Here is a 15,251-nt window from a genome sequence, read left to right on the forward strand (position 1 = left end):
GTAATCATCAAAACGTTATTATAACTTTAAAAGGAGGCTTTCTTATCTTAAAATGTCAATTTTTAGCAAGCACAAGTAGTATTTGCCATTTTAAAGACATTACAGGCAGAACTTTATTGAAACAGCTGCATAACAATTAGCCTACCAAGTGTTAGTGCCCCACTAATGGTTTTATGGGGAAGTTAATACGTTAGAATATATTCAGTGGTACATTAATGTTTTGACGTGGGCTTTTTATTTTCTTAAAGTCTCTTTACAAATGCTAAAGGTGAAGTCATGCATGCAGAGTAACCTGCCTGTTTTTGTAGCAGCCGTTAGCAGCAGCTCACATGGGTCGTTTCCGGGAAATGTGTGTAGCAGCTCTGCAGCAGTGGTGCTCTTGAACAGACCTCTAGTATTTCGTCCCGGCTAAATTTCAACTGATAAAACGCCAGCAGCTCCCTGTTATTGTCTCTAGATAACCAATACAAACCGCATTAAGCATATATTAGATGGAAACAATGATTTATTGTGGTTGCTAATTTCGGGTCTTCATCGGGACCGGGGGACTGAAGGGACAGAGGAGTTATGTCGCGCGGGTAAGTGTGAGAAATGTGCATGTGTGTGTATATTCTTGGTGTCTTTAAAAAATAAACAAACAAGTAATATATGGGTATATGATTGCTTTGCGTTAGCTGGAAATGTTTTACAAAAGAATATTTTGTTTGTCGTTATATTTATCACGCAGTTGCAGAGCTTGTTTGTGTTTATGGCAGTGAGTGAAACTGTGATTTCCTCCCCTGCCGTCAAGTTGTGAGCTGGAAGGGCTGAACGCGACTGTTTTCCAGAAGCACTTACACAATGTTAGATTTATTTAAACGTGTCCGCGTTATCGCTGCTTTCGTGTCGGCTAAATGTGCCTGTTACGACTTCCACTCCTGATGAAAGCGTAGTAGTTGGCAGGCTTGTTTTTATCCCGCACAAGCGCCGCTAGAGGCGCTCTACTTGCTAAATTAACAGCTAACGTTTTCTAAAGTGTGCTCACTGGATCTGCTATCAGAGAGTTAGCTTGAAGTTGCAACCAAGTTTAAATGTAAGTTCTGCAGCTTTGCGTTATATTTTTGTTCGATCAATTGCAATAACTTTGTTTCGAGAGTCGCACAATGTACTGTTGTAGATATATAAGGTAACAATTTGTTTTCACGGCGATTTAATTGTTGGGTTGGCAGAAGCTAATGTTAGCTACTTAGCTGTGGGAAGTTGTTAGCTCTTAGCTGAATAGCATGCATGCTTGTTTAACTGGTTGCTGGAGAGCAGGTGAAATACAGCAGTTAGATCTGTGATAATGTGCTCATATTTTGATATTGTATAATTGAGCAATTGTACATATTAGTGCTATTTCTTCAATTTGTAAACTCTGTAACATATTGCATTATTTACTGTTACTGTCTTGGAGCAGCTGTAATCCAGATAATTTCCTTAGAGAGAGGGTAGAATTAAGACTCAAAAATCAACCTTGAGTAATTATTTATTGACTGGTAATGTGTGTTATATTTGAAATGTACTCAGTAAATGAATGAAATTCATTCAAACCCATTTACACTGTAGTTATTATTAGATATCCCAATGGTGACCGCTTAGCTTAAGAGCATTACAGACGACTATATTGTGTTACTTACTTTTTTCTTTAATTTTGACATTAAGTTTACTTCTATATCAAACAGTTGCTCTCTTTAAATTGCAAAATATCACTGATGGGTTGCTTGCTTTAGAGACAGATAATGAAATTTCTAGGGCACTTTTTTGGGTACACCTTGCTAGTCCTGGCGCAGACCCCCTTTTTTCCTCAGCTGCCTTAATTCCTTCTGGCACAAATTCAACATGATGCTGGAAACATTCCTAAGAGATTTTGGTTTATATTGAATTGGCAGCACAAAGTACCACATAGTTGGTGCAGATTTGTCTGCTGCACATCGATGAGGTTCCCATTCCACCACATTGTTGTGGTTGTCTGTTGGATTGATGTCTGGAAATTGTGGAGGCCATTTGATTTCAATGCACTTCAGTTTAATTTATATAGCCCTAAATCACAACAACAGTTGCCTCAAGGAACTTTATATTGTTAGGTCAAGACCATACAGTAATACAGAAGAAACGAAGAAAACGGCAACAATCATGTGACCCTCTATGAGCTAGCACTTCGGTGACATTGGGAAAGAAAAAGTCCCTTTTTTTTTAAGAGTAAAAAAGAAAACAAGAAAACAGTTTGAGATTATTTGAGCTTTTTGGTCATCTTTATGAAAGCAGCCATCAGAAGATGGGTAGACTGTGTTCATAAAGGGATGGCCATGGTCAGCAGAAATACAGAGGTAGGCTGTGGCATTTAAATAGTTCTCAGTTGGTACTAATGCCTCTTTTCCACTAGTACCTACTCAGCTTGACTTGACCTGATTTTTAGGGGTTTTTTAGGGTTTTCCATTAGGTGGTAGTATCTGGTACCAGGTACTTTATTAGTACTTGCTTGGCTGGGGTTCCAAGTGAGCTGAGTCGATCTGAAAATGTAACAGCAACTGACTGCATGCCAATGATTGGTCAGTAAGTGGCGTCGCGACTTTTTCACAAAAATCAGAGTCGCCATTTTTACAAGCCATACACCAAGCAGCAGATATACCATCGTCTCGACGTCCTCCATTATTGCATTGTGTTTGTGTTGCATACAAACAACGTCATGGGACTTTCGGTGACATTACTGCAACGACCCGTAGCACATTGAGGTGCTACTCAATTGTAATTGAAATCAACCTTAACCGAGTGAAGTCAAGTAGGTACTAAGAGAAAAAGGCTTAGGTAATACAAAGCAGGAAGCATCATTTCATGTGAACACTTTATTCTGACCATAATTTTTGAATGCTGCAACATTGTTCCAATTTTCTGTCCAGTTTTGGCCTCAGTTTTCTGTTCTTAGCTCTCAGGAGTGGCACCTCATGTTGTGTTCTGCTGCCTTAGCCCATCTGCTTCAAGGTTTGATATGCTTGCATTCCCAGTTGTAGCAGGTGCTTGAGTTAATGTTGCCTTCCTATCAGCTTGAAACCGTTTGGCTATTCTACTTGGACCTCTAGTATCAACAAGGCAATTTTGCCCTAAGAACAATTGCTCACTGGATATTTTTTCTCCTTTTTTTTTTTTCAACCATAGTTAACAAATATGCCAACACTTGCATACTTCATTCTTAGTGCCTTCATTTTTAATATCTGTTACCTTTACAATAGATTTTGGTATTGACTTGCAAAAATGTAGATCTCAGTTGATACTGGATCTTTAGGGATTAACATAAATTCAGATATCTATATATGAATTCATATTCTCTATTTACATACATATTTACATGGAGTATTTCAGAGATATATTGAAAATAGCAATGAAGTCATTGTTTGTTAACTTGCCCTTAAGATCACAGTCTGCTCAACTGTGATATGTACTCTGCTGCATGTGCTGCAGACAGTACTGAGTGTATTGTAAACGATGGCTCTGGAGTTATTTGTTTGGGTTTAATGTCAACCATGTCATAGTCAGTGTTCATTGCTGAGACATCTGAGCTCTCTCTTGTGTGTCTTTGCACCTGGGAAATTTAAGTAAAGTAAAATATTTGTATTTGAGTTATTGGTTATCTTTGTGTTTGCAGCATGGACGATGAGGGAGATGATAATCTATGCTTTGACACTGACTCAGATTTAGTAGAAAATAAGGACGGTACCAGGTGTCAAGTCAAATGGACTCAGGAAGAGGTAAGTTGAAAGAAGTCTCAGGACAACTTTTTCTCTTCCTACAGCATCTTGATTTTCACATAATTTATTCAGTTACTGTTACTAATGTCATATTGTTGGTTGTTTTTTGGCTCATATTAATTAACTATAAATTTATTGAAACTACCTGGCTAACTCAGTATCTGTAAATGTCTTTGTAATGTGTTGATGATAACCCATGTACTGTGTTTGGACTTATTTTCTCTGACATTTAGGATGAAAATCTCAAAATTCTGGTCTGCAACATTGGAAAAAAAGATTGGAAAACTATTGCTAGTGTTTTACCAGTAAGTTTTGACACATGCAGACATCGTTCAAGAATAAGATGAATAACAGCAGTGAATTCTGAGTTAATACAGCGTGACATGTCTTGTTCCTTGTACAGGGGCGAACAGAATACCAGTGTATGCACCGCTGGCGAAAACATCTGGATCCTGACTTAATTAAAGGCTTCTGGTCCAAAGAGGAAGATGAAAAGGTGGGAAAATGAAAACCATGGAATATCAGATGTACACTTTTTGGTTTTAGTTTGGATATTTTCCTATTTTTGTTATTTAAATTCTGTTTTTACTTTTGTATTTTTCTCTGGATAGATAGTAGAGCTTGTGGCCAAGTATGGCACCAAGCACTGGACTCTAATTTCAAAGCATCTAAAGGGTCGATTGGGGAAGCAGTGCCGTGATCGCTGGCACAATCACCTCGACCCAATGATCAGTAAGAGCTGCTGGACTGATGAAGAGGATCTCGTCATCTATAAAGCCCACTCCATTTTGGGAAACCGGTGGGCTGAGATTTCCAGGCTGCTCCCAGGAAGGTGGGCCAGTTAGCTAGCAATGACTGAATTTTTAAAATATGATTAGCAATCAAAATGCAATTTATTTATTTATTTTTCCTTGCAGGTCTGACAATTCTGTGAAGAATCATTGGAATTCGACCATCAAACGTAAAGCAGAGCTGGGCTTCTTTAGAGATGCTGCTCAAAGCATTTCCATTGATATTCAGCAATTTGTGGATGGAGAGGTACAGTGCTTATTGGATGTAGTTGATACTTTTTAAGGCTTCATTTTCAGTTACAACTGATCAGATATACCAGTATGTTAGATAGATTTTATACTGGGACATAGCCAGCTCAAACAATTCAAAGCTGCTTGTTTTAAATGTCACTAAACTACCATTTTTTTCCTGCAGTTTTGAGTTACAGTAAACCTTTGATATTGTTAATTGTGAATTAATATTACATGATGTGTTACAGGTGGATTTCAAATATGACGTTGTTTTAGATGCCGAACCAGTAACTCCTGAAGTGGTGAGCTTGCTACAGCTGTATTTCTGAAGAAAAGATTTAGGAATTCATAAATTCATAAATCTTTCAGGATTTCACACAAGCTGTCCTCATCCGACAAGTTTGGTTTACCTATTGTGCACTTTGCTCTACTGCAGCTTAGGCCTGAGAAGTCACTGCAGGACAAGGAGCACCATAAAGCCAAGCAGAAGACTGCTGCTCCACCTCCACAGATGTCTACATCAAAGAGAGAGTCTTCCTCCCCCAGTAATTCTTTGCTCCCCAGCTCAAAATCCAGTCCCAGCTCTGGCACCGCACCACCAGCCGTGCAGGTGGACCAGAAAAAGTTTGCTGATGCAGCACTAAGGATGATTGCTGAGGACATGCTGCCCCTCAGGTGAGTTCTTCTGCTGATAGTTGAGATAGTGTTGGTTTGTGATCCACTGAAGGAGGTTTGGTAATCCTTAAGTCAATGCAATTTTCTTGTCACTCTGTGGTTATGTTGACAACTTTGTAAAAGCTTTTATATATTGAATTAATATTTACTGTATATCATTAAATGTATGATTCACTTTATTTCTCACAGCTTTGTTGAAGGGGCTGGCTTCAGGTCTTTTATGAGTACGATCAGCCCTGAGTACAACAAGCTATCCCAGCGCACAGTGGCCCTGCAGCTTTATGATGAGGTGGAACGAGCCATCAAGCCTCAGCTCATCCGTGATCTTAAATCCTGCCTTGCCACAATGAAAGATGGGGAAAGTGCCATTCATGTCACCGTTGATCTCTGGGCAGGGGCTCAAACCCTGCCAGTAGAGGATCCCATTGTTGTTGTGCAGCTTCACTTTATCAGTGATTCCTGGCAGCTCCGCCGTCCTATTGTGGCCTTCCGTCATGTCAGCCACAAAAACCTCAGCGTTTGTGTGTCCAGGGAGCTCGAAGGTGTGCTGCTGAGCTATGGGATCTTTCCTCGCAGCATCGGCTACGTCCTTGCCAACCAGGCCAAAGAAGCCCTAGCTACAAACAACTTGTTCTGCGACTACAAGATTATGTGCACGTCCAATAGAGGAGAACCGGATGGAGATGAAGTGCTGGCATTTCTGTCAGACCAAATGTCTGAAGCTGAGTCCCCTTTTTCCGAGCTGCAGATAGGGACAAGGACTACATGTGCTGCCAGGACACTGCAGATAGTGATTAGGGATGCCTTAAAAAATTCAAGGGTAGTAGAGAACCTGCTCTCACAGGTCCACAATGTGGTGGCTTTCTTCAAGAGCAGCCCCTACTGGAGCGAGGTATGAGACTAAAGGATTTAAATGTTATTTCCAAGGTATTTAAAGCTGGATTTCAATATATTGATTTTCATTGCGAGGGAGAAAAACAGAATTTAAGAGACGTTTCCTCTTGCTTACATTATTTAGTGTAATATGGTAAATGTTCTACAGAAAAGATGCAGACCTGAGCTCTTTTAACAAGATTATTTTTGCCTTTTTTCTCTTTTTTTCTTTTAAATTAGGTTTTGCTGAAGGAGTACAATGTGTCTTTGTGCCCTTCCTCTAGCAACTGTCGGTGGAACTCCATGATGCTATCATTACGGCGAATGGTCCAGGAGTCTGTCTGGAGCTCCATCATGACTCTCCTGGCCCAGGCACGCATAGAGGCTAGTGACACAGCCAGCGCTCCACCGCTGGTCATGGTTAAGAGGGAACAAGTGATTGACATTCTAGGTCTTCTTGAGCCCTTTGAGGAGGCTTTGCAGGTAACAGATCAAGTTAATAAAAACCTGATGTGTGCAATAATTACACCAGGCATCTTCAACATTTATAATGAAATTTCCAAATCTACATGTGTAACCTTTTGTTCAGTAATCCCATAATCAGGCTAAGAAGAAATGTGAACAGGGTTTTTAATAGAAGACATGTTTGTGTCTTTTCTATCGTAGGTCCTGCAGGGAAATGGTGTGACTATGTCTTTCATCATACCGTCCCTCATTGGACTTGATAAAACCTTGGAGAATTGTGTCACCAACTACACCCACTTCTGCAAGGCCCTGCGCACAGGCCTCTACACACACTTCCAGCCAGTGATTCACCAGAAGGACATGATACTAGCTGCTGTGCTGGATCCTAGGATCAAACTGCAGGTACCAAATTAGGCCAGAAGCATAGCGGACTTCTGTAGATTTATATTTAATTGAAGATGCGTGTTGAGTAGATGAAGGAAAAAAATGTGTCTACATTTTTTTTGCAGCCATTTTCTGATGACAACCAGGATGAACAGAATGATTTCCTGACACCTCCGTCAAAATCTCAGGCTCGCAGCATTGTTGAGTCCACATTAGAAAACATGGAAGCCTCAGCTTTTCCTACTGTTGAGGCAGAGAAAGATCAGACAGGCAGTGGGCTGGAGCACGATGTGAAAGAAGAAAGCCAGACAGATGGCGTGATGGACACTTGTGCTGGCAGCTCAGACAACAACTGTCCTGAAATCAGTGAAAACGACCTCAAGAGGAAGTCCATCTTCAACTTCCTTCAGCCACCTGCAAAGACTCTAAAGATGTCAGAGTTTGACGTGTACCTGTCTGAACCGCTGTGGGAAAGCAACTCTACTCTTCAGTACTGGAAATGTGCTTCTCGATTCCCGAAGCTCCAAGGCCTCGCCAAGAAGCTGCTGGCGGTGCCCGCCACATCTGGAGGTTTTGACCGTTTCAGTCCGATGGCTGCGTGCATTGTGAAAGCAAAAAGGAACCGCCTGCCACCTCACACCACAGAGAGACTGCTACTATACAAAAACTCTGTAAAAGTCAAGACTGTTAAAAAGCCCAGTCGGGCTGCTAAACACTGATGGATAACAGCTGAGTGTGGCAGAGCTTTCACAGCATTAAACAGAAACTCTGCCTCTACTTTTAAAAACTGTGCCATACGCTAAGAAGGAGGGTGAACTGTTAATACCTCTTATATTGTAGCAAATGAATCAGCTGACTCTTTGTTCCTAGAACGCATTTGCTGGACTGCATTAAAAAAACAAAGCAACAAGTCCTGTGTTACAGCTGGTTTCATCAGTTTGTTAAAGTGACGCATTCTGGTCAATGATCCTCACAGCTTCATACCTGCAGCAGCCATAGAGATGCACACTGTTCCTGCGTGCTGTACGGTGCTGCTCAGAGTTGTACTTTGTCCCTTCCACACATGATTCAAGTCAGAGCTCTCTACTGAATTGGGAAATGGCAAATTAGAAATGGAGTCAGTGAATGAATGGTATCTGATTCACTTCAAACCAAAATGAGTTCAGCTTGTATCGTTCTTTTGCAGAATCTCATGTTTTCTGACTGCAATTTTTGTTAAGACGGTAATAAATTGTCAAATCAGAGGTTGAATGCTTATTTATTTCCACTATGGACTGATAAATGAGATATTTGCTGCCAAACGTGATGGAACAGTAGATCTTTATATTGAATTTGGCTATTCAGTCCCTCCAGCAAAAGTCATTTATATTTTATAGTCAAATGAGAAATCCACTGTACATTTCTTTCAGGCATTACAGTTTCTTTCATTCATTCTAACATGAAATACAACCGTGTCAGCATCTTTTCAGCTTTTTATCAGACTTGTCTTTCACCATTTTCAAATAGCCTAATCAATAATTCATGTACTTTCATAGATGCTGTTATTTTCCTCAAAACCTTAGATTTTTAAAGAGAAAACATTTTGCTTGGATAAACTATAATGTCTGATGGAAGTTGATGGAAAAGCTTAATTTAGTTTGGTTTTGTCAGGTAGGCTGATGTTGGCATTGAATGACAGCTACCTGATTTTACTGTGGTAAAGACCGATAATGTGTTGAAAATTAACACCAGTGTTATGAGTGCTTTGATCTCCTCTGAGAAGCATTCACAAAGTTTCTGCTTGCATTAAACATTGGAGTATGTATCAGCTGTGTTATCAAGAAACTGAGATATCTGCTAGAAACTGGAACTGATATTAAAGACAGTTTGCAACTGAAGAAAACTGAGAACATTTTTTTTAATCCTCTCATTGATTCATCTTCAGTTGAAACTGCGTCAAATCTGCTGCCAAGAAGTAATTTAAATGCATTCTATTTTATTTTAGTGTTATTATTTATTTACATTTTATTGCATCATTGTTGTGCATTTTACTTGTTTTAGTTGCATTCTAGTTTGTAAAGCAAGTTGTGCAGCATGGGCTGTTGGAAATAAATAACTTGACCTTGACCATGTGTGGAGGGAGCCAGAAACATGCTGCTGTTTGCACATATTTAATAATCGTCTCTGCAGAGGAGCTAAAGAAGAGTCCAGCATGTTGCTCTGACTGTGTAATACCCATAAAGGTACAGTAACGGCAACATTGCCTAGTGACTGATCAGGCCAGTAACATTTCTGTTTCTCATATAAACCATCTCAGTGACTTCAGCAGAGATATTTCTTTAGTCAGGGTAAATACACGGATTAGCTACCGAACATGTGCTTTTCCTCAACGGCCGACTGCGAATTACTGAAAATGTGTTTACTTTAAAAAATGAAATATGTATTTGGCCACAGTAACTAAAGGTTCGCTAACTAAAAACTAACTAAAATGTAGCTTTAAAACTAGCTGAAAACAGCCTATTTTAATAACCTCACTCCACTTCCTGCCACTGTACAAAAATCAAGCCAAAATTCCCTTTTTATGGGGACTGCCATCACTTTGTATTTTTGAAGCCAGTGTGTGCGTAGTAGCGAATAAAAGCAGATCAAAAGTACTCAAATACAACCACTTGTACACATAAAAAGAAAAACTCAGTTCACATCAATTTTATTTGTGCCAATTTTAAAAATTTATTATATTATAATATATAATATAATATTGCAAGGTAACATCCCTACAATAATGCAGAGAAAACCCAACAATCCGAAGATCCCCTATGAGCAAGCACTTGGCGACAGTGGGAAGGAAAAACTCCCTTTTAACGGGAAGACACCTTCAGTAGAACCAGGCTCAGTGAGGGGCGGCCATCTACCGGGACCGGTTGGGGGTGATGAAGCGACATAGATGAAATGCATGTCACTTCCTCACACATGCAGAGATGTCCTTATTGTCTTACATTTATGATGTTATAGCAAATACAGCCACTCCTGGGTTACGGATGTAATACACCCTCAGGATGGGCGGGTATTTAATTTTTTTTCTAATATTGTCTCTTTGTGATTTATTTTGACTTTGGAAACAAAACATTAATATTTTTTAACCAGCTTAAAAGCTGATTATTTCTTTGGAGTCAGTGTGAGAACTGGTAGGAGGGTTTTTTAGATGTGTTTGGGTTTGGCTGAAGGCCGGCGCTTGATTGTTTTTGCACCAGGATTGTATACTCTACGTAGAGTGGCCTGGGATTTACTTACAGGTGGATGGGGATGAACCCTTTCTTCTTCTGCCTTGAGAGTAACAGTAGACTTGAGGTTGAGTGAGCTCCTAGACTCAGACTGCTTGTTTGAGTTGTCTACAGTTTTAGACTGGGCCCTAGTGGAAATAAGAGGTAGCTTACTGTCATATGTGGTAAGCTTGTTACCCATTTTGCCCTTAAGGTCTCTGATTTCTTTCTGTTGTTCTTTCAGCTCATTGTCATCTTTGGATGGAAAGTATTCCACATTTCTCAGGTCAAATCTCACCTTTTTCTGGGCTATTTTTTCATCCCCATCCTTTCTTTGCTGCTCTGGGGAGGCTTTTTTCTCGACTTGCACAGTGTGGCCGAGCGTGTCATAAATTACCTTCAGCTGTTGCAGCAGATCATCATTTTCTTTTTTCTGTACTGCATTCTTTTCTCGTTGAATGCCAATGTCAGTTTCCAGTTCTTCTATTACTTGCTCAAGCTTAAATACTGTGTGTCTGGACTTTGCCAGAGCTTTCTCAACCTTTTCTTTGTCCTCCACAGTTTGCGTCATCTTTGACTTCACTGCAAAGAGGTTGTCATTTCCAGAGCTAAGCTGTTTCTCGTGTTCTGTCTTTAGATCTGCCTGCTGCTGTTTGATAATATCCAGCTCAGTCTTTACAGCATTATAGCTGGTCTTAGCATTGGCAAGGTCTACTTTCGTCTCTTGGAGTTCTTGAGCCTTTTCTTTGATTTTATTCAGAAGTGTCTTTATAGTGTCTCTAGCTGTATAGAGTTCTTTCTCAATGCAGAACTTTGTCTCAGAAAGGAGCACTTTATCAGACCTAAGATTTTCAGTTCTCTTTATCTCCAGTTCCAGATCGTTTTCTGCTTTGCTAAGAGCAGTTTTCAGATGGGCTATCTTATTTTCTTGGGATGAAATTTTCTTCCCAGATTCCTGCATCTCCTTTTCAAATATAATTATTTGCTTAGTTTTAACCTTAAGACATTTTTCCAGGTGGTCGATAGTTAAACGTTGCCTTGGCAGCTCCTTTATCTGACTTTCAGATTCCAGGACTTTGGCTTTTAACTCTTTCCTCAACGTTATATTGTTACGTTCCTTCTCCCTAAGACGTGCTTTCAGTTCATCATTTTTCTTTGTCAGTTTGTTTTTCTCGTCTGTTGCCCAGCGCTTTCCTGCTCTATACTCCTCATTTTGTCTTTGACACTTTTTAAGTTCAGCCTGTAGTTTCTCTTTTTCTTCTTCCACACTTTTAACTTTCTGTTGACGGCAGTACACCTCCCTAGGTAGTGTAAGAAGCTCGTCTATCCTTCTTTCAAGGAAGTCATTACGATGAATGTACTTCTCATGGTTCTGAATCTCAGTTTGAAGCATCTCATGTTGTTTCTGCAGTTCTTTAACTTTTTCATTTTTTTCATCAGTCGTCTTGCTTAGCTTCATCATGAGTTCTTGTTTTTCCTGCTCATTTTTGATTTTAAGTACAACCAGAGATTCCACCTCCTTTTCTTTCTTGTCCCGCATCATTTTTTCAGTGGCACACTTATTTTCAAGGTGTTTGATTGCCTTATGAAGAGCCCGAAGTTTTGCCTCATATTTGTTTGTGAGATCTACATTCTGTGACTCTGCGGACCTTAGCTGGGATTTGGTTTCCAGCAAAACATTTTCCATTTTTTCCATCTTTTCATCTTTGGATTCCTCTGTCATCTTTGCAACCAGTTCCTGTTCTTCTTTCAAAGATGCCTCAAGAGTTGAAATCCTACAATTCTTTTCACTAATTTCCTCGAACTGAAGCTTTTCAGCTTGTTTGTACTTTTCTATTTCATTTCTGAGCACCTGCATTTCTTTGGACTCCTCTGTCATCTTAGCAACCAGTTCCTGTTCTTCTTTCAAAGATGCTTCAAGAGTTGAAATCCTACAATTCTTTTCACTAATTTCCTCGAACTGAAGCTTTTCAGCTTGTTTGTACTTTTGTATTTCATTTCTGAGCACCTGCATTTCTTTGGACTCCTCTTTCATCTTTGCAACCAGTTCCTGCTCTTTTGTCAAAGATGCCTCAAGACTTGAAATCCTACAATTCTTTTCATGGATTTCCTCAAGCTGAAGTTTTTCAGCTTGTTTGTAATTTTCTATCTCATTTCTGAGCATCTGCATATCAAAGTAGCTTAGGGAACTCATTTTGAAACGAATGTATTTAGTTTAGTTTATATAACGTGTAAAGTGTTCGCAAGGGAAACTGAAACCGCAGCTAGTTCAGAACTACAGCAATGTATGGGTTCAAGTTATGTATTCGGGGGGTATTTATGGGCTCTGACTCCGCCCCCCCAGACCTTTCTTCAAAGGAGTTCAAGTGACGTTATCGCCGAAAGTTATTTACGTCGTGACGTTCAAAGGACAGTCTATTAAGGCGTCATTTTGTAGTAGAATGGGTTAGGGATAAATCAGTAAAGTCATGGAGGCTAAATTTGATATTGTGTCTTTACAAGTTTGATCAGCTTGGATTACGATTTTTTTGCAGACTTTACCGATACTTGGCCTGTCTTCAAGTTTAAGGTATCTGTCGTTTCCCACCGTATCCCGCCCAGATCGATCCATTTATGTACGAGCCCATCCGCCCCGGATCCGTTCATCGGGGCTCATCGCTATTGTTGTAGTCACCTGCCCGGAGCTAACAACAGCTGTTGAGCTGACTATTAAGCTAACATTATGCCCGCTAATGTTAGGTTCACGTGTCCTAAACGTCACACTTTTCCTGTGATAAACAGTTGCATTAAATTCTTAGACCGTATGAGAGGCTACCAGCGTCAAAACATTAGCAATAGGTGACAACAACGAGTGCTGGAGGATTTATTTAATTATTTATTTAGACCCATTTCTTCAGTATAAGAAGCCATACTATGAGAACACCGCAATACAAATACAACTAATACTGGCGAACGTCACAAAAGGTACAAGTACTTATTCTGCAGAGAAACCTTCACTATTTGTGTTTAAGAGTATATGAATTTATATGACTACTGCTTATGTTGAAGATTAAGCTCAGTTTTAATATTTTATGTCATTCTATATAGATGAGGCATATTTGTCCATTTTAATGTTCAGCTGAGCATGAATGGAATGTTTGACAGTACATATGTATCCTATTATAATGAACATAGTGTATATATGTATGAATGTTTGATTCAAAGATAAGATTAGACATTTGAAATAAATTAATAACAAACAAAAATCTAGCAGGTTGAGCACTGTGTGAGCCAGGAAACATTCAAGCAGATGAAATAGACTAGAATAGAATAGAATTCAACTTTATTGTCATTGCACATGCACAGGTACAGGGCAACGAAATGCAGTTTGCATCCATCCAGAAAGTGCTTTAGCCGTGATACAGATATATTACAATATATATTAGCAATAATATAGATGTGTAAGTATATTACAGAAATGGGTCTATTATGGTATGTTATAATGTACACGGTGTGAAGTATGTTATGAATATTCTATAACTATAAGTATGTACAGGCTGTAGTGAGTACAAGCTATGTACAGGCTATGAACAGGATATAAATATGAAATAAAAACTATACAGAAATCTGAGATATACAGTTATACAGAAATGTGAACTATGCAAGTTATAAACAGTTGTAGGATTAAAAATTATCGTATGTACAGAATGATATTTACACAGAACTATACAGTAGTGGTAAAGTGCTAGTGGTTGTGGGTGTGTGTATGTTCAGTCCATGAGTTTAACGTGAGTCAGATGTCAGGAGGCAGAGTTCAGGAGTCTGACAGCTGTGGGGAAGAAGCTGTTCCGGTACCTGGTGGTCTTAGTCCGGAGGCTCCTGTAGCGCCTCCCAGAGGGCAGGAGGGTGAAGAGTCCATGTGATGGGTGACTGGGGTCTTTGATGATTTTCCCAGCCCTTTTCAGACACCGCTTCCTGTAGATGTCCTTTATGGCAGGAAGTGGTGCTCCGGCGATGCGCTGGGCAGTTTTCACGACCCTCTGCAACGCCTTCCGGTCCGAGGCAGAGCAGTTCCCGTACCAGACTGTTATACAGTTGGTCAGGATTATCTCGATGGTGCAGCGATAGAAGTCTGAGGACAGGTGGTTCTTCCTCAGAGTCCTCAAGAAGAAGAGGCGCTGGTGAGCCTTCTTGACCAGCTTGGAGCAGTTGGTTGTCCAGGTGAGATCCTCGGAGATGTGGACTCCCAGGAACTTGAAGCTGCTCACACGCTCCACAGCCGTCCCCTTAATGTGGATGGGTGGATGTGGGTCAGCATTCCTCCTGTAGTCCACGATGAGCTCCTTAGTCTTCTCGGTGTTAAGCAGCAGGTTGTTTGTGTCGCAGCACTCAGCCAGACGATCCACCTCCTCCCTGTAGGCGGTCTCATCGTTGTCGCTGATGAGGCCAATCACCGTGGTGTCATCTGCAAACTTAATGATGGTGTTGGAACCATCAGCAGGTCTGCAGTCGTGGGTGAAGAGGGAGTAGAGGAAAGGGCTCATCACACAGCCTTGTGGTACACCGGTGTTCATTGTGATTGTTGATGAGCAGCGGTTATCCAGGCGGACATGTTGAGGGCGGTTGGTCAGGAAGTCCAGTAACCATTTGCAGATGAGGGAACTGATGCCCAGGTCTGTCAGTTTCCTGATGAGTTGTGAGGGGTGGATTGTATTGAATGCTGAACTGAAGTCTATAAACAGCATTCTGGCGTAGGTGTTGTTGTTGTCCAGGTGTGAGAGGACAGAGTGCAGTGCGATGGAGACTGCATCCTCTGTGCTCCTGTTCTAGCGGTATGCAAATTGGTGGGG

General features: G+C 40.4%; 2 protein-coding genes across 3 annotated transcripts; one reads left to right on the top strand and one right to left on the bottom strand.

Annotated features, from left to right (window-relative positions):
* Positions 1-286: 286 nt before the first annotated feature.
* mybl2a (v-myb avian myeloblastosis viral oncogene homolog-like 2a) lies at positions 287-9,289 on the top strand. Of its 2 annotated transcripts, none has more exons than XM_005478330.4 (12): positions 287-578; positions 3,662-3,764; positions 3,998-4,069; positions 4,168-4,260; positions 4,376-4,596; positions 4,682-4,802; positions 5,035-5,088; positions 5,223-5,461; positions 5,651-6,353; positions 6,575-6,817; positions 7,001-7,201; positions 7,309-9,289. In XM_005478330.4, exons 1-12 carry the CDS (start codon positions 568-570, stop codon positions 7,900-7,902), a joined length of 2,655 nt encoding a protein of 884 aa, XP_005478387.1. In that variant the 5' UTR covers positions 287-567; the 3' UTR covers positions 7,903-9,289. The 2 variants fall into 2 exon arrangements, with proteins under 2 accessions (XP_005478387.1, XP_005478388.1); XM_005478331.4 differs by lacking the exon at positions 287-578 and adding an exon at positions 814-1,072.
* Positions 9,290-9,956: 667 nt separating this feature from the next.
* On the bottom strand, positions 9,957-13,842 carry LOC106098218 (trichohyalin). The gene has a single exon (XM_013271084.3). It carries the CDS (start codon positions 12,614-12,616, stop codon positions 10,361-10,363), a length of 2,256 nt encoding a protein of 751 aa, XP_013126538.2. The 5' UTR covers positions 12,617-13,842; the 3' UTR covers positions 9,957-10,360.
* Positions 13,843-15,251: the final 1,409 nt, after the last annotated feature.

Source organism: Oreochromis niloticus, linkage group LG20, assembly GCF_001858045.2.
Source record: "Oreochromis niloticus isolate F11D_XX linkage group LG20, O_niloticus_UMD_NMBU, whole genome shotgun sequence".
NCBI classification, from domain to species: domain Eukaryota; kingdom Metazoa; phylum Chordata; class Actinopteri; order Cichliformes; family Cichlidae; genus Oreochromis; species Oreochromis niloticus.

What these genes read in the sequence shown, in the direction of transcription:
- LOC106098218 (XM_013271084.3), bottom strand. Translation starts at nt 12,616, where the DNA reads ATGAGTTCCCTAAGCTACTTTGATATGCAGATGCTCAGAAATGAGATA.
- mybl2a (XM_005478330.4), top strand. An exon ending in TCAAATGGACTCAGGAAGAG is followed by an intron (nt 3,765 to 3,997) that starts GTAAGTTGAAAG and finishes TCTGACATTTAG; the next exon opens with GATGAAAATCTCAAAATTCT. An exon ending in TCCAGGCTGCTCCCAGGAAG is followed by an intron (nt 4,597 to 4,681) that starts GTGGGCCAGTTA and finishes TTTTCCTTGCAG; the next exon opens with GTCTGACAATTCTGTGAAGA.